This window comes from Polypterus senegalus, chromosome 10, assembly GCF_016835505.1.
Source record: "Polypterus senegalus isolate Bchr_013 chromosome 10, ASM1683550v1, whole genome shotgun sequence".
Taxonomy (NCBI): Eukaryota; Metazoa; Chordata; class Cladistia; order Polypteriformes; family Polypteridae; genus Polypterus; species Polypterus senegalus.
The window spans coordinates 38,513,074-38,540,157 of record NC_053163.1 but is presented as its reverse complement, the minus strand read 5'-3'; the positions used below and the strand labels follow the sequence as shown (position 1 = coordinate 38,540,157).

Below are 27,084 nucleotides of genomic sequence, written 5' to 3'. Positions count from 1 at the left end.
GGAAGGGCGCAGGATCGAACCAGTGACTCCTTGATTCCCAAGCGGGGGCTGAATCTATTGAACCACGGAGTCAGTTATAGTAAACTGGTGTCAATGTCGCATGTTAAGGCGGCTTTTTGTTTCTGCAGTTATATGTTTGAATAAAAGTGCAATTGTGTTATTCTTGTGAAAATGTTTCTTTGCTATTTGGACTTCAGGCTTCATACATTATATAGTTTATGCCTACATTTTGTCATCTACTACTAGAATATAAAAAAAGTTTCTGTTTTAACAATGTGTTGACACAGATTACTGTAGAAACGGAACAGACATGAAATGCGTGTGTTCCAAACAACGATCTATTATTTCACTCTAAAACTCCACTTCACTCCCAGATACTCAATCAAGGCATGAGCTGAGAGAAGTTCGTGCACGTTCTAAATTGGTGGGGGGATGGAATAGCCGGCTTCTCTTTATCAGCACATTTAGAAGACAAAGGGCGCTGGCGGAGAGGTGTGAAGGGATTTAAGAAGCAGTTTAAGGTGGGACGGAATTACGAGTTTTTTCGTAGGCTCTGGTAATTCTAGTGTTAAGTGCTGAAATTCCTCCAGATTCCTTGAATCCTTTACTAATATTACGCAGTACAGAAGGGGAAATATGCAAATCCCTTCCCGAGTTCACGTCGCAGTGAATGTCATTTTAGGCACAGAGTCTCATTTCTCCTTTTTTAACTGGAACGTGACTTTAATATTAAGACAGTTCTTGTAGTTGAGACTTCACGTAATAGTTTTACTAATTACCTCAAACACCCTTAGCAGAGAAAGTGGATATCTTGTGAGCAGGGGGGCTGAACGCACTGCTAGAAGACACAGACGCTGATACTGAACCTTCACGTATGGAAGGAAAAAATTTATATGACATAGCACATTAGCGTAAATAGTGATAAAAGTAATTAACAGCTTCTGAAACATTAGATTTAGCATAAAATAGAATGTCAAGCAAATAGTTCAACAAAAAAAGTCAGTCATATTGCATTATTTTTTATGCTTGAGGCAGAATTGCTAGTGTGGGAAAGGAGGACAGGACAGGAATGACGCATAGAAACTGCCCGTGCAGCTGTGTGGACAAGATAGGAAGCAAAGAACAAGGTAGCCTTGGCAGACGTGTGAGAAACCAGCTGGACTGGTGAATCAGCAGAAAGACAGCAAAAGGCTACAAACAAGGTCAACATGATGTAATGCATGAAAGTAAAATTAGTATATTAGTATAGAAGAACTCACACTATAACATGGTGTAAGGACAAAAGCAGAAATGTGCGCATGCACAAAACAAATCCAGATGCATTAATCTGTGTGTTTGCCCACTTCCACGTTCTTCCGCTACATAAATCCCGGTCAGCATGAAAGTAACGCATGTGCACGCGCCTGCTGTCCCGCCCCGTCTCCTCTCAGAATTACGCCTCTTTGAATATGCAAATCAATATCAGTAGCCCTTAAGTTCAGCATTTTGTGAGAAGGCAATGATAAAAGCATGGGGGGAAATAGATGAAGTTCAGCGAATACTGAGTGGAGGCAAGGAAAAACGTACTATTTGTTGGTTTAAACAGTGGAATAAACAACAAAAAGTTGATCAAGTGACATAGCGTGTCGGAGAAACTCGAAAGCTCAAGTTCACAAAGTCGCACAGTGCCCGAAATAAAAAAGTAATTGTCAGATATCAAAGTCACCATGAAAAGGCGAGTCGTAGCCCACCGTCTGTGTGTCATATGAAAGCCTATTAGGGTACAGACAAAAAAAAAAGGCAAACAGTGGGGGGAAAAAAGCATGAAATGTCAACTTCAATATCGTAGTTTATTTTGTCATTAAAATAGAACATCAGAAACTTCATCTTAAAATTGTTTAATTAACCAGTTTCTCAAATCACATCGTAATTAGAGTAGCACGTCAAATGCTTTGTTTTGTATGTGATCGTCTTTGAACTTTGTGTGAATCTCTACGTGCTTCTTAAACCAGCTTTCTCTTACGCCGATAAGACACAGAATACATCACAATCATGATATTAAAGCTCTCTGAATAACTAAAATACTGAGATGTATACGTGATATCATTTTCATGATGCTAGGAGTTAAAGCATGTTATTAAACATGGTAACATGGTGATGCAGTGATTGTGTGCGACCTTCGATGAAATTATTATTGCAGCAGTACTCGGGGGCGGCTCTAGGCTCGTGGCGGCCCTGGGCAGAGAAAGAATCGGTAGGCTCTTTGCCCGCCAATGTCAATATGGTATCTTATGCACGGCTGACGGCCATGTCCGTTGCAGACACTGCATAGCCGCCTTGTGCTCATGACACAAGCATTTAACTTTTGCCGAAATTTGCCGCTGCGTTTTTAACTGTGTCGTTATTTTCTTTCTGTTTTATATTCAGTATATATTGGTGTGGCGGCCCCTGGGATTTGGGGCCCTGTGCAGGTGCACAGTTTGCACATGCCTAAGGCCGCCCCTGCAGTACTGTCTCTTTCAAACGTACTAACCCCCAATTCCTGTCCTTCCTTTTCTTTCCCCAAGTAACCGATCGCCACACAATCAGCTCTGTAATAGACGTTAAGCCATCTGTAAACTTAGAGCGCTGATTCTTCAAAACATTTAAGGAACATTGAAATATCTTCGTAGTACATGTTTAATTATTCTATCCTTCACGCCAGTCCCAGTGAAGCATACAGCGCGAGCGGAGCGGAGCACCAGATTCTTGCTAGCGTAGCGACACCATGTCCTTTAATTATTAACAATATAGATTATTTAAATGTAGTTAAAGTTTTATCTGTATAATATAATAAAAATATTTTGCAACATTTCATCTTAAAAATATCGTCATCATATGTAAATGCAAGCTTTATAAAGTGGCTCAGGTTGTGTAATATAACTGTATCACAAGTTTACAGTGAGGTGATTGTACTTATAAGTACTAACAGTTCTACAAGGAGCACTTGATGGACTGATTGACTGCGTTTAGAGCTCTTGGGATGAAACTCTTTCTGAACCACGAGGTCCGTACAAGAAAGGTTTGAAGCGTTTGTCTTATGAGAGCAGTTCAGATAGGCAGCATGGCTGAGGCAGCGTGTGCTTGATGCTGTATACCGATAATTCTCTTTTCCGATCAGCTGCTCCGAGTGGTGCAGTGAGAGTAATATGGAAAAAGATGATCCGCTGGGGCAACCCCTAATGGGAACAGCTGAAAGAAGAAGGTGGTGCAGTGAGAGCAACAATGCTAAAGCAGTTATGGTATTTGGAATAGTTTGACCATTCTGTGGACCATTACCTTGTTACTGGTTAATTACAATCAGATGCATTAAACTAATAAGCAATATGCGGTAAATTTCAGTGTATTTATAAAGCTGCGTCAGGGACGTGGATCTGAAAAAGAAAGATAAACCACACATAAACAGTAGCACTGCTTTGACACTGGGTTCCCCCAGTCTGCAAAACTGAGTGGAGAACTTGCATACGTCAGTGTATGAGCTACCGTGGAAATGTGCATGGTTTTACGGCAAGTTTAGGTTTTATACATCACGATTTGAATGTGGAAACGTTGTTACGCAACATTTCTGTGCGTACACACCATTTACACATAAGGCCCCAGGTCTATGGAGTCTCTCACCCTGTGATGGTCCCCGTCCCTTTTTCCAAGATCCCTGCGTGGGGTTCTGATGTTACACATTGGTAACTGGGTAATTATTATACGGATTGAAAACTGAAATGCTTTAATGATTAAAGTATATGCAAAACACCAGGGGCCTCATGCATAACGCCATGCGTAGAATTTACACTAAAACATTGTGTACTGACAAAAGTGGAAATGTGCGTATGCACAAAAAAATCCAGATGCATAAATTTGTGTGAACACCAAATTCCACATTCTTCCACTCCATAGATCCCAGTCAGTGTGAAAAGTAACACACATGCAATCGCCTTGCGGCCACTCCCCAACTCCTCCCAGAATTACGCCTCTTTGAATATGCAAATCAATATAAATAGCCCTTAAGTTCAGCATCCTGTGATAAGACAATGGCAAAAGCACAGGGGAAAATACTAGAATTTCAGAGAATACCAAGTGGGGGCAAGGAAAAGCGTACTATTTGTTGGTTTAAACAGTGGTATAAACAACAAAAGGAAGCTGATTGAGTGACGGGAGTGTCAGAGAAACTCTAATGTTCAAGTTCACAAGGTCGCACAGTGCCCGAAATAAAAAAGATGTCAGATATCAAAGTCGCCTTGAAAAGGCGAGTCGTAGCCCACCGTCTGAGTGTCATATGAAAGCTTATTACGGTACAGAGAAGAAAAAAAAATAGGGACACTGCGGGGAAAAAGCTTGAAACATCAACTTTAATCTCGAAATTTCCACTTTATTCACGTAGTTTATTTTGTCATTAAAGGAGAACGTCATAAACTTAATCTTAAATCTTTTAATTTACTAGTTTCTCAAATCCCATCGTAACTAAAGTAGCACGTTAAATGCTTTGTTTTGTATTTGATCTTCTATGTGCTCTGCGTATGAAGCACTATGTGCTTCTTAAACCGTCTTTCTCTTCCTCCGACAGGACACAGAATCCATTACATTCATGATATTACATACTAAGATGTAACTTGATGTCATTTTCATGATGATAGGAATTAAAGCATGTATTAAACATGGGGACATGGTGGGGCAGTGATAGTGACGAGCTGGCGCCCCATCCAGAGATTGTTCCAGCCTCCCGCAGGATGCTGCTGCACAAGCTTCGATGAAATAATTTTTCAGCAGTACTACTGTCTCTTTCAAACGTACTAACACCCAATTCCTGTCCTTCCTTTATTTCTCCAAGTAACTAACTGCCACACAATCAGCCAATGCTTCAAAACTTTTAAGGAACATTGAAATATCTTTTTGTACATGTTTAATTATTCTATCCTTCCAGTGTCATGCCAGTCCCAGCAAGAATACAGCGCGAGGCAGGAACAATCCCTGAATGGGGCACCAGCTCATCGGTAGCACTGCGACACCATGTCCTCACATGTTTAATTATTAACAATATACTGTAGATTTAAATGTTAAAATTTTATCTGTGTAATGTAATAAACATACCTTGCTGCATTTCATCTTAAAAATGATATCAAGAGCTCCAAGAAGATAGTGCTTGGAAATCTAAATTGACTTAGAAGCCAGTCGTCATATGTAAATACGCACTTTATAAAGTGGCTCAGGTTGTGCAATATTATAATTTTATCGCGAGTTTACAGTGAGGTGATTGTACTTATAAGTACAAACAGTTCTACAAGGAGCACTTGATGGACTGATTGAGTGCGTTTATAGTTCTTGGGATGAAACTGTTTGTGAACTGCGAGGTCCGTACAGGAAAGGCTCTGAAGCATTTGCCGTATGGGAGCAGTTCAACAGACAGTGCACGTGTGTTAGATGCCATATCCCAATAATTCTGTTTCCGATCAACTGCTGTGGAGCTGTGATTCCACACTCAGAAACAGTGGGATAAATACTCTGAGTGGTGCAGTGAGAGTAACAACGCTAAAGCAGCTATAGTATTTGGAACAGTTTGGCCTTTCTGTGGACCATTATATTGTTACAGGTTAATTACAATCAGATGCCTTAAACTAATAAACAATATGCGGTTAACTTCAGTGTATTTGATAAAACCGCGTCAGGGATATGAATCTAAAAAAGAAAGGGAAACCACACAGGAACAAAAGCACAGCTTTGACGCTGGGTGTCACCAATTTGCAAAATTGAGTGGAGAACTTGCATATGTCAGGGATTGAGCTAGCATGAAAATGTGCGTGGCTTTACGGCAAGTTTAGTTTTTATACATTGTGAGAGTGGAAACGGGCATACACAACATTTTTGTGTGTACGCACCGTTTATACATGAGGCCCCTGGTCTTGCAATGAGTCTTTGTCTGTACTGTACCCCACTTCTGTAGGGATAGACGCATTAAACAAGGCCTTAGATCAGGCATGTCAAACACGTGGCCTGCAACAGAAATGTGTGCGGCCCGCATGACAGATCCTAGTTAGCACTAAGCTTGTACAAAATGATTACTATCGTTTGTGATTGAATCATTCTGCATCTTCGGCGTTACTTATTGACTTTTCTTACTTCTGCCTTCTGACAAAAGCACATTTTCCCATGGCATTACGGTACCGGCAACGTCATCTGCTAGTATAGTTGCAGCTGCGAAGTTGCAACTGAAGTGCTAGGCTGCGGTCCGCGGCACACTACCGGGTCGTGAGAGAACTGCCAGCAACGGAGACTCACTCAGTGAAGGGCTACAGCAATAAGGCTGCCCCCTTCACTGAGGACACTTTTCAGAACGCTAGGCGGCCGGGGCTTTGCAGCGGCGCAGAAGGAGGAGGGAGACCGCTAAGGGAGAGTATTACAACAAAGTATTTTTATGTTTCTGACAGTTTCTCCATATTACACGAGTCCACAGAAATCTCGTTACTACGAAGTACATTCAGCAGCAGATACTTTCATTACAACGAAGTGACCTTGAAATGCTTGAATGAATCATCCACAGAGCAGTTAGTTCTGTGGTCACAGCTCAGTTGTGGACATTTGCACAACGATCCCCAAACATAAACATTGTAAAAAAATGTTCTTTCTTCGAACTTTCCTCGTACTGTTTTTCTTTTGTGTGGTTTTAAGTGATACGTTTTCCTTACTGCTCGTCAATATTTGAAAAACATCCATTAGAATTTAACTCATTATCACCCTTCTATAGAAACGGCATACTTGTTATATGCAAAAAAGCAGAACAATCTCAGGTTGCAAACGTATGCGAACTGCTGCATTTGAAGACGCAGAAAAAGCCGTTTTTATGTGGTTGCAGTGATGCTCGTTCAAGAGACATTCATATTAATGCGGCACTCATTCAAAAATGTATGAGGTTTTTAAACTCTCTTGGGACCCGGACAAAAAATCTCACACGTGGCAATAGCGCTTCGGGACGCACTTCAGCGTGTCATTCACGTTGGGTGGGGATCCCAGTTCCCAAAAGAGTTCAGAAACCTCACAATATGAAGAAGAAGAAGAAAAGGATAACGGTGCTGACCACAACATGCTCCCACATTCAGATAATGTTCACGTTGAATTCCTCCCAGCCAATTGCATGGCAGTGCTTCAGCCATTGGATTTGGGCATCACTCGCACCCTGAAAATGTATCATCACAAGGCAATGCTGAGAAAAATTCTTGTTAGCATAACTTGTAGAAAGGAGAAGATTAAAATAACGCGAAAGAAGCTATTGAAGCTGCTTCCATTTCCAACATCCTATCTTTGTGATGCACGTTTTCTGCAGTGACAGCAACCAAAATGAGATTACGGAGTAGACTGAACATAAGCAACACACTTCGCGTGTCACTGTCTTCCATCCTCCCCAGATGGGATCGTCTGGTTGCAGGAAAACAAGCTCAGGGCTCTCACTGATTCTGCATTATGGTAAGCTGTATAATTTCTATTACTAAATTATAACTTAATTCTAATAGAAATGTAATGCAAATTGTGTGTAAAACTGCCCTACAAACCCTCCCATAATCACCCCATAAACTCCATCCTCCAACAACCCACCGGTCCCTGGAAAAATATGCTTCTAGTAAAGCGGTCCTTGGTGTCAAACAGGTTGCGGACCACTGGGCTACACTACTGGCTGGGCTGCTGAGACTGGCCACTGGGCAGAACTGACCATCACAAGTAGTAATAGCTCACATATTTTAACGTTTTGTTGCTCTAATTTTATGTAATTTTGTGATAGTATTGTAACGAACAGTTAGTGCAGACTACAGCTGAAGATCTGAAGTGGACGCGAGAAGTTGGTAAGTTGTTTATTAACGGATTTTTGTGATTCTGAGTTTGTAAAATTAGTGTAGGTCAGGGGGCTTTTTACATATCGGCTTATTTTACAATATAAACTTTGAAGTCAACTTAGTAAAGTAAAATTAGATTTTTGGAGCGTTTGTTTCCCAACTTGTATTACTGAGCAATGAACTCAGTGAGCATTTTCATGATTTCAGTTCACACGAACAGGACTTTGTGCTGTTTACGTCACCATACTCTTACAATGTTGAGAATGCGCCTGAGAAAATCCAAATGGAATTGATTGAACTGCAGTCAGATTCTACTCTGATGGCAAAATACAACGAAGTTGGTGTGCCAGACTTGTATGCTTACCTCCCACCCTCGTATGTGCAGATCCGTAAGTTGGCATCGACAGTACTGTCAATGTTTGGAAGCACTTACCTTTGTGAGCAATTGTTTTCGTCAATGAAAGCTACCAAAACCCCACATCGCTCAAGACTTACTGTCGAGCACCTTAATCCCTCATAAAAGTTGCAACTGCACAAGATTTCAAGCCTGATATTGACAAACTGGTTACTAACAAGAGATGCCAAGTGTCAGGACAAAAGAAATAAATCTCACACTGTAAGACTTCTATATAAGCAATGAATATAATATAATGAATATAATATAATAATATAAGGACCAAGAGGCTAAGACTCTAATTGTACGCTGTTGTACGGAGATTGTATGGAAATAAATTGCTTTTCTTTAAACTTTAAGTGTTACATTTTTTAAAGTTTTCAGTATTGGAAAGAAAGCTACAGTTACTTTGTATAATAGTATTTGTTACAGTGCGGCCCGCTGACACACGTATGGCAGTCGAAGCGGCCCACCAATGGTAGCGAGTTTGACATGCCTGACTTAGATTATAATTTCTTTTACACTGAGAGACAAAGAAAAAAAATATATAGACAAAACACATAGCATTAAAAACCACAAAGCAAAGCAGTACACCCTAACTTTTACGCTTGGTCTTTAAATTGTGTCAATATTAACCTTCAAAGAAAAAGGGATCAGTTTAATTATCAGTTCACCAAAGCTTGTCTAAATAAATAGGCAGTGCTTAAATAAAAGAAACACACCATTTTGGTCTTTATTAAATTTCATATTAAACAATTAACTAGTAAACTGCCAAGTAATTGCAGAACACATATTGGTGCATTTCTAGCATCAAATAACATTCTTGCCAAAAATAAAACAGGGAATTAAGAAATCAACTGCTGTTAGTATACATTTCTTGCATAAAATTTGTGCAATTCAAGGAAAAGTACCAGTTCACTTTTGTCCCCCTCCCCTCAGGCTCAAGTAACAAATCCAACCATTATTAGAGCTCAAAACTATGCAAAGTTCATACTAAGTAAAATAATCATTACTACACAAACAGGACAAAACATTCATATTTTCACAGTTTATCTTCATAGAGAAAAGGTTCAGTGAAGCTTCTCAGTCAGGAGCACTCCACTGTAGTTTTTAAGGAAAACGTCTACAGTCACAAAATAGCAATGTCTCTCTCTGGTAAAGTGTTACTGTTGTATATCATTTTACATTATATTGTAATTGTACTATGTTTGTAATGTGTATAGCACACTAAGTTTGGAAGAGGAAGTGCATTTTCATAAGAATAAACTGAATTTAATAAATGCATTTTGTAAAAACATCTGTATTAGTAGAGGCTGGAATGGAGAATATTTCACTTTCAAAATCTACTTAATGTCTCAGAAAGGCACAGGACCCATGCAACCACACAAATGGTCGAAATGGTAGGCCAGTTCTGCCTTTTGTGTTCCCTTGCCAATTAAAAGCACCATACAAGCTTCTCCACTGGCTGACCTTATGTTGTGCTTCTTTTGTGCAGAAAAAGTGAGTGCCAAGGGAGTGATCCACTGGCAATGTTCAGAAGTGGTACTTCAGTGGCTGAGGCGGTGAGTTTTTCTCTTGGCAGAGCTTTTTCTCTCTCACTCCCCATTGTTTCTCAACAACACTGCAACTACAGTCCACACATTTGCAATGCAAATACCAACATTGTGGCTGTTGTAGCATTTAGGTTAGAATATTTGCACTGTAGGTTGGGGGAATGTAATGGTGGTGTTCAGCAGAAAAAATGGGAACTGAGAGTAAGAGCTCAGCTGATATCACCAGGAAGCACTCCACTCAGGGTTCAGAAGTGGTACCCACATGGCTGAGACACCAAGTGCTCCTCGTAGGTCATACTGTAAGGACACTGCTTATGAGCCCGACATTGCTGGTTCTGTAATGCTGTCGGACTCTCAAAATGAAGCATCTTACTTCGCAGATTTGCACTGTTGTGGACTGCCAGTGGTCAGTTGCAAACCCTCTACATTAGGCTCAGAAGACAGTCTCCTGACAGCGCAAACTAACACAATTCCTGACATCAGCAGAGCTCTCTCTCAGTCTTCACTGTTTCCCTGTAACACCATAACTGCACTCCACACGTCCACAATGCAAATCCCAACGTGGTGGCCAAGTTTACTGTTGTGGACTCGCACCATGAAGCATCTCAGTTTGAAGATTTGCACTGCGGACAGGTGGAGTGTGATGGTGTTGTGCAAAAAAAGTCCGAGCTTGGAGAGTGAGAGCTCAGCAGACGTCACCAGGAAGTGCGTTACTTGCAGTGTTCAGAAGTGGAATTTATGTGGCTGAGACATGGAGTGCTCCTATAAGCTCACACTGTACAGACACCACTTCTGAGCCAGATGTTGTGGATTTGTGACTAACCACGATACAGTTATTCAAACTAAGATGCTTCACGTTATGAGTCCACAGCAACAGACCTTACATGAATGAAATATCGAGTTAAAACGTAAATGGTTTTGTGAACGCCCATAAAAAATGAGTTCAATTTTTTTGCTACATTTTAGAACTATATCTTTTAATAATTAAGAGTTAATATAGTTTATTTAGATGTTGCTTTCAAAATTTTTAAAGAAATAAAATAAAAAAACAATTAACTGTAGAAATAAATAGACAGTGCTTAAATAAAAGAAACACACCATTTTGGTCTTTATTAAATTGATATTAAACATTTAACTAGTAAACTGCCAAGTAATTGCAAAACACATATTGGTGCATTTCTAGCATCAAATAACATTCTTGCCAAAAATAAAACAGGAAAATAAGAAAAAAAAAACTGCGGTTCCTGTACATTTCTTACATATATTTTGTGCAATTTAAGGAGAAGTCTCCAAAACTATACCAATTCAATTCAGACCCCCTCCCCTCGGGCCCAAGTAATAAATCCAACCATTATTAGAGCTCAGAGCTATGCAAAGTTCCTACTTAGTAAAGAATCGTTACTACACAAGCAGGACAAAAACATTCATATTCTCACAGTATTAAGCCAAAAAAAAAACAAAAAAAAAAAAAAAAAACACTTTACAACCAGGATAGGTTACAAAAGGTCCAGCAAGCAGATCTACATTTAAACACAGTGCAAGCAATTGAGAATTTCGCTAAAAGCAACAGGAGCCAAGATAAACACTTCTAAGCCTTATACAAAAAATACTTTGTATAATGAACATGTTTCAAAGATTTAAATATCTTCTATCACTTGTGTTGTAATGAACTACATGAAAGGTGACAAACTTAAAATCAACTGTGGTGATTTTTTGTTTTTGGTGCTGATGGATTTCCCTCCAAAACAAACTTTTTAATACTCACTTTAAAAACACAGTCACAATAAAAAAAAAATAAAGACGACAGTGTTGAGGTTGGTGAGCAGTGGACATACATCCATAAATATGAGCAAGTTAGTCAAGCTGTGGTCCCACTGAAATTTTGTTACAAAATGAATATTTTTGAAAAGTTATGGAAGCAAAGGATGTAATTATTGTATTAGTTGAGGAAAATAATATAATGTTGATTATCAAGGGACCAATAAAACATTGTAACCAAAAGCACAGTTTTAATTAATTATTAAAACTGGGCAAAACCTTGAATAAAATTAAGGCTATATATACAATTTTAATAAAATTGTAGGACACCTTCAATTCTTTTCCTGTTTGCATACACTTAAAGACAGTTTTTCAGTTTGTGTGCATCTTTTTCAGCCAAAGTCCCCCCCACATTTAAAGACAAACATACATAAGTGTAGAGACCTCTATTCATTTATGCTTTAGCTGCAACTCTAGTTTCCTTGAGATGGTCCGGGGTTTTTGCTTCTCATCTGGTTTAAAGCAGCTGACATATTCTGCAAAGAAGGGGGCTGCATTGCACCCCCCAGGGCTTGTTGATACAATCCCAGCATCTCCATTTGATTGTAAGCTCCCAATTGTCCTTTCTGTAAACCCATGCGGTTCAACAGCTGGGCTCTTTGCATTGCCAGATGCTGCTCCTGGATCTTCCTATTCGATAGCACCTTTTGAACATACATTATTAACTATGGAAATAAAACAAAAAAAAAAATTGTTTGATCCTCTTGAAAACAGTTCAGAAACTAATAATGCTAATGTTAAGTGAAGATTGTACTTAATAAATGTTGCTTAAAGTACATGGATGATTTACTTATATTGTACAGTAAAAAGTCTACATGGAAAAGAACTGATGTTTAAATTCTTCTAAACAAAGGAAAAAACAGTAATTTTATATACATATATAGTGCATATGTGTATATAATACGTTTTTAAAATGTATCTTGAATATGTGAGTTTGCATTAATAATACAGGATACAACATGATGTACAAGTATTATTTGTAAGTCAGTAACATTTGAAATGGCCTGAATACTAGGAAGGGTGGAAACTTTTCTGTATACTTATCTGAAATTGACCCTCCCATCTTCAACATGCAGTGCATCCAGAAAGTATTCACAGCACATCACTTTTTCCACATTTTGTTATGTTACAGCCTTATTCCAAAATGGATTAAATTCCTTTTTTTCCTCAGAATTCTACACACAACACCCCATAATGACAACGTGAAAAAAGTTTACTTCAGGTTTTTGCAAATGTATTAAAAATAAAAAAACTGAGAAATCACATGTACATAAGTATTCACAGCCTTTGCTCAATACTTTGTCGATGCACCTTTGGCAGCAATTATAGCCTCAAGTCTTTTTGAATATGATGCCACAAGCTTGGCACACCTATCCTTGGCCAGTTTCGCCCATTCTTCTTTGCAGCACCTCTCAAGCTACATCAGGTTGGATGGGAAGCGGTGGTGTACAGCCATTTTAAGATCTCTCCAGAGATATTCAATCGGATTCAAGTCTGGGCTCTGGCTGAGTCACTCAAAGACATTCACAGAGTTGTCCTGAAGCCACTCCTTTGATATCTTGGCTGTGTGCTTAGGGTCGTTGTCCTGCTGAAAGATGAACCGTCGTCCCAGTCTGAGGTTAAGAGCGCTCTGGAGCAGGTTTTAATCCAGGATGTCTCTGTACATTGCTGCAGTCATCTTTCCCTTTACCCTGACTAGTCTCCCAGTTCCTGCCGCTGAAAAACATCCCCACAACATGATGCTGCCACCACCATGCTTCACTGTAGGGACGGTATTGGCCTGGTGATGAGCGGTGCCTGGTTTCCTCCAAACGTGACGCCTGGCATTCACACCAAAGAGTTCAATCTTTGTCTCATCAGACCAGAGAATTTTGTTTCTCATGGTTTGAGAGTCCTTCAGGTGCCTTTTGGCAAACTCCAGGTGGGCTGCCATGTGCCTTTTACTAAGGAGTGGCTTCCGTCTGGCCACTCTACCATACAGACCTGATTGTTGGATTGCTGCACAGGTGGTTGTCCTTCTGGAAGGTTCTCCTCTCTCCACAGAGGACCTCTGGAGCTCTGACAGAGTGACCATCGGGTTCTTGGTGACCTCCCTGACTAAGGCCCTTCTCCCCCGATCGCTCAGTTTAGATGGCCAGCCTGCTCTAGGAAGAGTCCTGGTGGTTTCGAACTTCTTTCACTTACGGATGATGGAGGCCACTGTGCTCATTGGGACCTCCAAAGCAGCAGAAATTTTTCTGTAACCTTCCCCAGATTTGTGCCTTGAGACAATCCTGTCTCAGAGGTCTACAGACAATTCCTTTTACTTCATGCTTGGTTGTGCTCTGACATGAACTGTCGACTGTGGGACCTTATATAGACTGGTGTGTGCCTTTCCAAATCATGTCCAATCAACCGAATTTACCACAGGTGGACTCCAATTAAGCTGCAGAAACATCTCAAGGATGATCAGGGGAAACAGGATGCACCTGAGCTCAATTTTGAGCTTCATGGCAAAGGCTGTGAATACTTATGTACTGTACATGTGCTTTCTCAATTATTTTATTTTTAATAAATTTGCAAAAATCTCAAGTAAACTTTTTCACATTGTCATTATAGGGTGTTATGTGTAGAATTCTGAAGAAAAAAATGAATTTAATCCATTTTGGAATAAGGCTGTAACATAACAAAATGTGGAAAAAGTGATGCGCTGTGAATACTTTCTGGATGCACTGTACTACTTTTATACTACACTCAAAAAGCCAATGAAAAATAAAACAGGGTGTGTTGTAATTATTGTAAATGTCACTGCTATGGAGTGAGGAAAATTAGCTTGTGCAGTTGGCAGAAATGAAAACCACCTTTCAGAAAGAAAGTGACTACCACTGTTCTACACTGATCACTTGGTTTAGTTTTAATAAACTGATGTTTAAATGATTAACAAGAACTGATTTTACTGTATCTTTTTGTCTGAAAACAAATTAAGAGTGTGAAATTAAAATGGTGTGATGTTTATTCACAAATAAAGTCCAACTATTAATCAAAATAAAACTATATTATTCTTACAAGGCTCACAAAAACAACACAAAGTTCATAAAAAAAAAAAAAGAAAAAAGAAAACTAAAATCAGTAGGAAATTACCGTCTGCTGTTTAGTTAACACGTCTCTGTATACAGCTTCACGGCGCTTCAACTCCAGTTCAATGCTTGCTTGGCGACCTAAGGCCATAGACTGTACTTGAGCCTCAGTCAGATTTGGATTTTCTTTCCACTAAAGAGTGTTTAAAACACAGCACACAAATACAAAATTAATGTGTTTTGATTTAGACAAAAAAACATCAATGCTACGATGAAAAACAGCTTTATGCTAGCTGGGTTCTGATTTTATAGAGGAGCAGATTCAAAACTTTATTCTGTAAAAGAAAATAACTCTTTAACCTGGTGTTTGCACTGTAGTTCTTCTGCACACATTCAAGATTTGGGTTAACTGATAACTAGTGTGGCATCAGTGAAGTAAGGGATTATTTCTACAAGTATTTCTTTAAATCAATTTAATTGGGTCATAGTAAGGGTTGAGCTGCATTAGCCTCACAAAATTAAATATTTACTGTATATTTATCATTAAGTTTAAAATACAGTATATAGAGGTAAATACTTTTAAATGAGTACTCACATTTGCCTTCAGAAACCTTCACAGTAAACATTTTACACTTTTGTCTAAATAAAGGTATGTACATATGCAACAAATAAATAATTATTTAATGTTTTCTCTTAGAGAAAATCCTACATTGTACACTAAAGTCCTGGACTAAACTATTGTTTATTTATAGGAATTCACATAGATAAAAGGATTATAATTCACATAGATAAAAGGATTATAATTCACATAGATAAAAGGATTATAATTCACATAGATAAAAGGATTATTGCGGACACTGTGAAAGATATTAATGCTTACTAATTTCAATTCACATGTTGCTGACCTTTATTTAAAAGGGGAATGTGTTTTTGTCATTTACACCTCCCTACTCCTGCTGTTTATTGAGGAGCAGAAAAATAAAATTTCTAGAACTTCAAATGAAGGAGTTATAAAGAAAAAAGACAAAGGTTTAAGATATTTTATCACCTGGTGGTGATGTTTGGGCATGCGAAACAGGAGCCTGTGCATCTTTTTTGATCAGAGCATATCACTTGAATCTCTTCTTAAGTTTGTAAACCATTTTTAAATAGTTTTATTTTTTGAACACATTAATTCCTTGGACAACTTTATATTTTAGCATTGGACACTTTGCAGTCTCCTACATTATTACTGATTAAAAAGTATGTTTGATTATTACTAATTAATTGTTTTAATTTTCAGAGGTGTCACTTTTTCTACTCAGCGATTGTTCCAACTACAAGTGAGATGTGGGAATGGGCCTGCAACATATCTTGCATGGAAAAAATCTGCTATTTTAAACGATCGTATTTCTTACCACAGATGATATGATATCTTCAAATGATTCTCTTGTAACTGAAGTAATCTGATTGCTTGCTTCAACAACTTTCTCTCTGCCTTGGTTAATAAGATCCTGAAAAAAAAAATTCAAAAGATTGAGAAGCATTAAAAAGACAGAAGATGAACCCAGGGGAAGATTCTCGTCTTCATTCTATTTGGTAAAATGTATGCAAGTGTTTCCTTCCCCCAACAAAGGGTAAACTTTAGAATACTGTTTTTCATGATTTTAAAAAGTGTAGAATAGTCTATAAATCTAAGTTATTTGGTATTTTGCATCCAGCACCCCTCTCCTGTGTTCTTTATTGAAAATATCCTGTCCACTGGTAAATGAATAAATTACAGTATGGTTAAGCACCTTCTCTCAATAGTGTACTAGTTGATTACATTATTACTACAATGTGTCGCTGTCTAGGAATTTGCTCTGTAGTGTTACGACTAAGCACAACTCTGCCTGCTAATCTAGAACCTGGAGTCTTTACATATCAAAGATAAAGATCGTCAGCTGAAAAGTAAGGCGCCTAAGGCCAGGTTTATACTTCATGCGATGCAATGCGTATGCCTTAAACATCCATTAAATTCCGAGGACACCTTACCACAATATCTCTGACAAGAATGTTTAACGATAATATCCATCATTTTGGGGATGCGCCCATTCCAGCAGCATCAGTGCAAGGCAGAAACAAAATCCCTGGACGGGGCATCAGCTCATCACAAGGTGAACACAAGCTCACACATACACTGGTGTCGTTGTAGCTTCACCAAATCCCCAAACCTTCATGTCTTTGGATGGAAAAACTGAGCACACTGTGGAAACCCACCAGGAAAGCATGCAAACTCCAGGCAGAGATCACAAGGGACATGACTCCCTGCGAGACAGCAGTGCTACCGCTCTGCCACTGTGCCACCCCATATGTGTAACTATTAACAGTATTCATTATTTAAACAAAGTTAATGATTTATCTGTAAAATGTAACATAAATATTTTAATAAATTTCATCATGAAAGAGATAAAGTATAAATCTAAGAATTCTAAATGTGCAGAGGGCTAGAATATTATAATTTTAATGTGTTCTGTGTGGCGATGCTGTTTGCCACTGCTCTCAGGTCAGGAGGAAGCCCCAGAACGCGTAGCAATTAAAAACTTGGTCGGTTTTAAGATGAAGTGCTTTAATGATAAACTACAAAGTTAAACTGGACATTCCAAGGTTAAAGCTGAAATTTCCACTTTAATCACAAAATAGACATTTTCATTATGTCCTTATTTATTTTTCTCTGTGGCTCAAATACACCGCTGTACATTCTGATGGTATTGTGAAGGTGCAAAAAAAAAGACAGCACAGAAGATGATACGTCAGACTTTTAAAATGTATTGCGTCATTACTTTTGGGAATATGCGTCGCTTGAATATCAAAGCACATTGATCCTGGAGGATCCTAAAAGCAGCTGGAGTAGCAAGAAAGTCAAGCTGGAATTCAGGGATTGAATGTGGACAGTTATGACGATATTTCAGAAGAAGATGACACGACTGTATTTGGATAAATGTATATTATTGTACATGAATAAATATACGGTATCCGCTGAAAATAAGCCCTAGTGCATCTTTTGGAGCAAAAATTAATAGAAGACCCGGTCTTATTTTCAGGGAAACATGGTATATATAAAATTTTGTGCAAAGTTACATTAGATAATATCCAATTGTTTGCGAATACTGCAGGCACACTTGTAGTCTATTCAGAGTACACTATTAAGACATATGCTTGCACAAACAAATCTTATATTGCAATTTTTTTCCATGAATATGGTATAATACAAAAACAATGTTTTCTTAACATTTACCTGTTCTAAGAAATCATAAGCCTAAACAAAGACTGTTGTCATATGTACCCTCACTGTCACCCTGGCTAAATCTGCTTGTAAGGATCTATTAATGCAAAATCTTTACAGATTTGATTATTAGGGTTTGATTGAGGGAGATTATAAATTAGTGTAATGTGTTACTCTGATAACAGATTTTGACAGAGTATGGCAGATAGCTACTGATTTAAAATATTTTTTAAATGTCTATAGTTTGCTGTGGTAAATATATTAGCTGCTAATGTTGTTAGAACAATAAATTCATTTTACTAGGACATAACTTATCTGTATAGAAGCAACCCATGCTCATTTAAGAATATATAAAGTTAGACTGGGAAATCATATTTTTCTTTCTTTGGGGTGCTAAAACAAATATTCAAAATTATTATTACTGAAGGCTAATAGTGATACTGAGAGACTGAACATCATTGTGCTTAATTGGATCCAGAACTTTCTGACTGGTAGATAGAAGCCTATCACCCTAGGATTGTGCAGTTTGATGTACCTGCTAGTCCATGATTGTGCTGCCAAGCACCGCATACTGTTTCATTAACATAATAGTAGTGGTTCTACTATTCAATAAAAATGATAAGGTGTCAATTAAAGGTTTCCTAAATACAGCAATAACAGCAATCTTTCCATCACAGTCAGAAAACCTGAAGAAGTGAACTGTTGGATTTCTGAAGGCTTGGAGAGCGGTCATGATATTGTTAGTATATATGGAGCTGCAATGGAAAACGTAAGTAGTTTTAAGTTCTTAAGTCACATTACTGAGAATTTGTCATGGCCATTAAAAACCATCTATGAAGTCTCAACAGTTCCTTCATTTTCAGACAGTTATTATATAATTAAAAAAAAAAGGCCACTCAAAAATGATACTTGGTTCCTTGTAAATTTTTACTCTCAACGTAATGAAAAGTATTTCAGTTAACCTCCTTAGCATTAGACCCGAGCATTACTTGGGCTGCAAAAACCGCGGTATAGTGTTAGTTCCGAGTGTTACTCAGGCAACTGTACAGATGCATCTTGCGTAACAGAACTGGGAATTACTTGGGTTCTAAAAGTGCTGTCAGTGCTGCCGTTCTTTGGAGAAATTACGCACTTTACCAACAATGAAGATATTGACGAGAATACCCAACCAGCACCCCAACTGAAGAAAATTACGAGATATACCAGGCCAAAGTAGCAAAATTTTGGAGCATTTACATTTTGTACCGTGATATCAGCATTGATGAAACTCATGGCTTATAAGGGCAAACTTTCGTGGATATAGTACATCGTGTCAAAAAGAGCAAGATTTGGCAAGTTTTAAAAGAGCTTTGTGAATATAACACAGGATACATTTGTATTTCGGTTCTGAACAAAGAGAAAGGAACAATGTTTGATCTGAAATATAATTAGTAAGGCACTAGTATGTAATTGGTGCTGACTTTGACAGATGCTCTGCTGGATCAAGGTTACTGTGTAACTATGAACAATTTTTATACTTCACCAGAGCTATTTGGCATCTTGCTGCAAAGAAAGACTGACGCATATGGAACAGTGCGTCTCAACTGTCATGGCATGTCTGAAGACTTTGGCAGAGCTAAATTACATCAAGGTGCGCTAGCAGCTTGGCAAAAGAGTAAAGTGCTTTTGCTGAAATGGAAAGACAAGAAACAAATGAAATACTACAAAATGATATTTTGCCATTTGGTAAAAGAGTGCATTTTGAATGCATTCGTTTTATACAAACAAAAAGCTGGCAAAACTGTATCTCATGCAAACTTCACATGCCATCTTGTAGAACTAATCAATGCTGCACATCCACCATCCACACTACCACTAAAGAGATGCGGTCAGCCCAGCACATCACGAATCAATCCGGAGAGTCTTATTGGTAGGCATTTTATTGATTATATACCTCCAACAGAAAAAAAACCCAGAATCCAACTTGCACCTGTGCAGTGTGCTGTTCAACAACTGATAAATCTGGAAAGAAGATCCCAAAAAAAAAAACACGCTATTATTGTCCCAACTGTGACACTGGATTGTATCTTTCACTGTGCTTTAAGATTTACCACACAAAGGACTCATTTTGATATTTTATACTGTTTTGGCATCATTAGTAGTAGCATTATTTTTGTTATTACTGTTCATTTCATGTCATGATTTTTATTCATCATTGCTATTATTTTTTACACATACTTTTGAGATTTAATAAAAATGCAAATTATTAACCCAAAAAAAATACAGTGCTAAGGAGATTAAAAAGTACTGGAGTACAAGCATATATATATATATATATATATACACAGTATATACTGCTCAAAAGAATTAAAGGAACACTTTTTAATCAGAATATAGCATAAAGTCAATGAAACTTATGGGATATTAATCTGGTCAGTTAAGTAGCAGAGGGGTTGTTAATCAGTTTCAGCTGCTGTGGTGTTAATGAAATTAACAACAGATGCACTAGAGGGGCAACAATGAGATGACCCCCAAAACAGGAATGGTTTAACAGGTGGAGGCCACTGACATTTTTCCCTCCTCATCTTTTCTGACTGTTTCTTCACTAGTTTTACATTTGGCTACAGTCAGTGTCACTACTGGTAGCATGAGGCGATACCTGGACCCTACAGAGATTGCACAGGTAGTCCAACTTCTCCAGGATGGCACATCAATACGTGTCATTGCCAGAAGGTTTGCTGTGTCTCCCTGCACAGTCTCAAGGGCATGGAGGAGATTCTAGGAGTCAAGCAGTTACTCTAGGAGAGCTGGAGAGGGCCATAGAAGGTCCATAACCCATCAGCAGGACCAGTATCTGCTCCTTTGGGCAAGGAGGAACAGGATGAGCACTGCCAAAGCCCTACAAAATGACCTCCAGCAGGCCACTGGTGTGAATGTCTCTGACCAAACAACCAGAAAGACTTCATGAGGGCCCCATGTCCTCTAATGAGCCCTGAACTCACTGCCCAGCAGCATGCCGCTCGATTGGCATTCGCCATAGAATACCAGAATTGGCAGATGCACCACTGGTGCCCTGTGCTTTTTACAGATGAGAGCAGGTTCACCCTGAGCACGTGACAGAAGTGAAAGGGTCTGGAGAAGCCATGGAGAACATTATGCTGCCTGTAACATCATTCAGCATGAGCAGTTTGGTGGTGGGTTAATGATTGTCTGGGGAGGCATATCCATGGAGGGTCACACAGACCACTACAGGCTTGACAAAGGCACCTTGGCTGCCATTAGGTATCAGGATGAAATCCTTGGACCCATTGTCAGACCCTATGCTGGTACAGTGGCTCCTTGTGCATGACAATTCCTGGCCTCATGTGGTGAGAGTATGCAGGCAGTTCCTGGAGGATGAAGGAATTGATACCATTGACTGGCCACCACACTTTCCTGACCTAAATCCAATAGAACACCTCTGGGACATTATGTTTTGGTCCATCCAATGCCACCAGGTTGCACCTCAGACTGTCCAGGAGCTCAGTGATGCCCTGGTCCAGATCTGGGAGGAGATCCCTCACAACACCATCTGTCATCTCATTAGAAGCATTCACCGATGTTGTCAGGCATGTATACAAGAACACGGGCCATACAAAGTGCTGCGTACAATTTTGAGTTGCTGCAATTAAATTTTGGCAAAATGGACTAGCCTGTCACATAATTTTTTCACTCTGATTTTTGGGGCGTCTTTGAATTCAGGGCTCTGTAGGTTGATCATTTTCATTTCCATCAAACGATGTGGCATCCTTTCGTTCCTAACACATTACCCAGTCTATATCAGTATAGATATCCAGGAGGATTTCTTTTTCCCATTGAGATCTGATGTGTTTTCAAAGTGTTCCTTTAATTTTTTTGAGCAGTTTATATATATATATATAGTTATATATATAAGTATCTGCTTTCAAAAGTATTCAAGTACAAAAAGTAAAAGTATTTATTATAATAATAATAGTAATAATAATAATAATAATAAGTATGCCTAAATCGTATGTAACTGCAGTCAAGAGCTTCTAATTTCACACCAAAACATTTCATGCACTTCATAAACTGAAAAGTTTTCTGATTAGCTAAGTAGTAACTGATTTTCAAAATTCCTGCTGCCTAGCCATGTTCACCTAGGGCTAAATAAAATCACTAAAGTTCTGGACATTTCATTTTCAAATAACAGTAACCAATGGATAAATCCTACTAGCAATAAAAAAAGCATTAGAGTGTCTTTGTTTCTGGATGTGAAAATGCTAAAGGATTTTAGACACTGAAATAATGAATTTTGATGTTGACTGAAAAATAGGATTAGGATTTGTAAACTAACATTGTCAATTGGTGTTTACATGAAATTTGCCCTATTTGGTATTCAGTTTAAAGCTACTCACTGTAGCTTGATGATTATTTGTCACGAAGCAGACAAGACACCACTTAATTTTCATTGCATTGCTATTGAGTTTAAACATGATACTGTTTCATTTAAACTCAATAATTATTGTGTTAAGAGTTTCAATGCAATACTACCTTGTTTAAACACACTTATGTCATATAAATGCAATGCTTTCTCATGTAAATGCAATAATTTGTATAGGGGAAATAATATATTGTTATTTGGAATACATACATTTCATGTGTGTTCCGTGTCTACAATGATCTGTGTAATGAAGGATGACGGGAAATGCGAGGCAAAACATACTGAAAACATAACTAAAACAGAAACTTTTTTTCATATAATGACAAAATGCATAATGTGTGAAGTCTGAAGTCCAAATATCAAATAGACACTTTCACAAAAAGTATAACAAAAGAAGTGCACATTTATTCACGAATATAACCAAAGAAAAAGAAATTAGTCAATTTACATGTTGCTGTCAATATGTAAAAACCAAAACCCAAATATCAATTACATGTCTGGTTTAGAGATAAGAACGGCAGGTTCTAAATCAAGAGGTTGCGGGTTCGATCCTGGGGCTACCCTGCAATTTACATTTTGAGTAGTAATCTGCTTTTATTATTACTAGTGCATAATAAAAACATGCATTTGATCCGAGTCTGTAACAGCCTGTGTAAAGTTCTGCTACTTGTAAAAATTAGTGTTTTTTTTTATTATTCAGTTTTATTCTCTGTCACGTTCATGTGGTACAACAAAGTTGCCTCTCCCTCTCTGAGTTGATGGCGTTTATCTCAATTCTTTTCACAAAAGCAGCAATGACCAAAGATACGGTGACAACTATTAGACTATCAGGCAGCACTTACGCTTTGACAACAAAGACACGTGCAGAACGTGTGAAAAATGACAGATTTGCATATGCATATGCAATGCTACTCCTTATTGAGGAAAAGATTCCCTTCGTTACACGGGAAAAGGACTTTCTGAGACTGCGGTTATAAAGCTGTTTCTGGACAAAGGCAGAAACGTAACAACAGACAACTTCTTCCCATTGTTTACACTGGCTAATAACTCAACAACAGCAACACAACTCTGCTTGGCACCATAAACTGGGATGGGAACATCCACCTGCAGCTAAAGTCACTTCAGTACGCACATGCAATTCACCACACTAGTATTTAGATCTGGTAGCGCCATGCAGACAGTGTATCCACTAAAAAAAAAGAAGTCTGTCTGCATTTCCAGTACCATGCACCACAACGTGTAGATTGTTTTTTCTGATCTTGCCCAATGTTCAAATGACACAGCATTTTCATGCATGGATGTGTGTGTGTGTGTGTGTGTGTGTGTGTGTGCGTGCGTGCATGACAGACACAGAGACAGATTGGATATAATTCAAGTGGTTACTGAATATAAAATAAACACTTTCACAAAAGCATAATGAAACAAGTGTGCTTTAACTCAAGAATAAAACTGAATAAAAAAAATGTAAGTAACAACAAGATACCAAGAAGACATGATTTACCAGTGTTTGTGTGTCTTCTTATAGCCCTTTAGTGATATCTTTTACAAGCAGCAAAACTTTACACTGGCTGTTACAGACTCAAGTTAAATGCATGTTTTTTTTATTATACAGTGCATCCGGAAAGTATTCACAGCGCATCACTTTTCCCACATTTTGCTATGTTACAGCCGTATTCCAAAATTGATTAAATTCATTTTTTTCCTCAGAATTCTACACACAACACCCCATAATGACAACGTGAAAAAAGTTTACTTGAGATTTTTGCAAATTTTTTAAAAATAAAAAAAATTGAGAAACCACATGTACATAAGTATTCACAGCCTTTGCCATGAAGCTCAAAATTGAGCTCAGGTGCATCCTGTTTCCCCTGATCATCCTTGAGATGTTTCTGCAGCTTAACTGGAGTCCACCTGTGGTAAATTCAGTTGATTGGACATGATTTGGAAAGGCATGCATCTGTCTATATAAGGTCCCACAGTTGACAGTTCATGTCAGAGCACAAACCAAGCATGAAGTCAAAGGAATTGTCTGTAGACCTCCGAGACAGGATTGTCTCGAGGCACAAATCTGGGGAAGGATACAGAAAAATTTCTGCTGCTTTGAAGGTCCCAATGAGCACAGTGGCCTCCATCATCCGTAAGTGGAAGAAGTTCGAAACAACCAGGACACTTCCTAGAGCTGGCCGGCCATCTAAATTGAGCGATCGAAAGAGGAAAGGCCTTAGTCAGGGAGGTGACCAAGAACCCGATGGTCACTCTGTCAGAGCTCCAGAGGTCCTCTGTGGAGAGAGGAAAACCTTCCAGAAAGACAACCATCTGTGCAGCAATCCAACAATCAGGCCTATATGGTAGAGTGGTCAGACGGAAGCCACTCCTGAGTAAAAGGCACATGGCAGCCCGCCTGGAGTTTGCCAAAAGGCACCTGAAGGACTCTCAGAACATGAGAAACAAAACTCTCTGGTCTGATGAGACAAAGACTAAACTCTTTGATGTGAATGCCAGGCGTCACGTTTGGAGGAAACCAGGCACTGCTCATCACCATCCCTACAGTGAAGCATGGTGGTGGCAGCATCATGCTGTGGGGATGTTTTTCAGCGGCAGGAACTGGGAGACTAGTCAGGATAAAGGGAAAGATGACTTCAGCAATGTACAGAGACATCCTGGATGAAAACCTGCTCCAGAGCACTCTTGACCTCAGACTGGGGCGACGGTTCATCTTTCAGCAGGACAACGACCCTAAGCACACAGCCAAGATATCAAAGGAGTGGCTTCAGGACAACTCTGTGAATGTCCTTGAGTGGCCCTGCCGGAGTCCAGACTTGAATCAGATTGAACATCTCTGGAGAGATCTTAAAATGGCTGTGCACCAACGCTTCCCATCCAACCTGATGGAGCTTGAGAGGTGCTGCAAAGAGGAATAGATAAAACTGGCCAAGGATAGGTGTGTCAAGCTTGTGGCATCATATTCAAAAAGAATTGAGGCTGTAATTGCTGCCAAAGGTGCATCGACAAAGTATTGAGCAAAGGCTGTGAATACTTACGTACTGTACATGGGATTTCTCAGTTTCTTTATTTTTAATAAATTTGCAAAAACCTCAAGTAAACTTTTTTCATGTTGTCATTATGGGGTGTTCTGTGTAGAATTCTTAGGAAAAAAATGAATTTAATCCATTTTGGAATAAGGCTGTAACATAGCAAAATGTGGGAAAAGTGATGCGCTGTGAATACTTTCCGGATGCACTGTATAATAGTAATAATAAAAGCAGCTCATTACTCAAAACATAAATTGCGGGGCAGACCCAGAACAGAACCCGTAACCTCTTGATTGAGAAGCTGCCGTTTTTACCTCTAAACCAGCTATGCAATTGATATTTGGATTTTAGTTTAACATACTGACATAACATGTAAATTGAATTTCTCTTTCTTTGGTTATATTCGTGAATAATGGCGCACTTGTTTTGTTATACCTTTTGTGAAAGTGTTTATTTGATATTTGGACTTCAGACTTAACACATTATACACTTCATGTCAGAATTTTGTCATTACATGAATCAAGTTTGTTTTAGTTGTGCATTCAAAATGTCTTGCCTCACATTTCCTGTCATCCTACATTTATCCAGATCACTGTAGACACGGAAAACAAATGAAATGTATGTATTCCAAATAATGATATATTATTTACCCTATACAATTCCAGGCACCTCACTCTGAGATAAACAGACTTGTACTGGGAGAACTTCAGCTGTGTTGGTCGGGGATGGGATAGTAGGCTGTTTGCAGCCTGTGCTGACTGACACATTAGCAAAATAAATATGCTGATGAAGAGTTGCGAAGGAATTTAAGGTGGCCCAGCATTAAGACTTTTTTTTGTAAGCTTCAGGGATTCTAGTTCTAAAAAAATTACTAAATACAGACCTGGCACACACATAAATGCAGATCTGTTAAAACACACAGAGAACAAAGTAGAAACTGGTTAAACATATATGGAAACCAACAACATCTCTCCGTTAATTAACTGATGAACTATACACTAAAATAATTCAACTTCAATACAACATTACAATTGGCAATTACAAATCTGAGAGTCAGTGTTCTAACAGGAATCAATTCTGTTACATTTAAATGTTCTCTGCTGAATTGCGTGAAGAACTAATAATATGGACAACTCAGAGATAACACAAGTCACACACTTTGCTGTTCATTGGAATACAGAATAAGAGATTTGCAGAAATTTGTCAATAATTTACGACGACAAAATACATTGCTGTTCAAAGTTAACATTAATACATAAAACTACGGTTTTCACTTAATAAGTCACCTGCACTTTCCTTACTCATTGCAGCTTTAGACTAGATTCTTGTCGGCAGGGCCTTGATCGGTTAGAAACAAAAGTATTTATCTCTGCTTTTATTACCACTCACATACAAAGTAGACTTTGGTGCCTAACACAGGGCACTCCTCTGATCTCTCACAGGCTACGATATCTAGCATTAACTTCGAGTTTGTCCTTTGTTAAAGTGACATTTAAAGCCAGGTTCACTTTAATGTTTCAGTAATTGGACTCATAATAATCCACACTATATGTAACTTGCGATCTCAAGATGTTACTTGTGCCAGTAAAATTTTGCTTGCACAAGATTAAAAAGACACCACTTTTTTGGACTTCAGGGGCTTCATATAAGACATTTTAAAAAGAGGGGAGAAAAAAAAAAAACTTCAACATTCTTCTTTAAATTTAAATGCAAATTCTTACAAGCAAAAAGATTT

General features: G+C 38.5%; 1 protein-coding gene across 3 annotated transcripts in view; it reads right to left on the bottom strand.

The window, feature by feature from the left end:
- Positions 1 to 10,858: 10,858 nt before the first annotated feature.
- atrx (ATRX chromatin remodeler) overlaps positions 10,859 to 27,084 on the bottom strand; it is a 352,828-nt gene continuing 336,602 nt past the window's right edge. For all 3 annotated transcript variants that reach the window (XM_039765743.1, XM_039765744.1, XM_039765745.1), the window contains 3 exons: positions 16,051 to 16,146; positions 14,718 to 14,846; positions 10,859 to 12,262 (listed from right to left, as the gene is read on the bottom strand). In XM_039765743.1, coding sequence (XP_039621677.1) covers positions 12,011 to 12,262; positions 14,718 to 14,846; positions 16,051 to 16,146 — 477 coding nt within the window. In that variant the 3' untranslated portion in view covers positions 10,859 to 12,010. The remainder of the gene's footprint in view (positions 12,263 to 14,717; positions 14,847 to 16,050; positions 16,147 to 27,084) is intronic.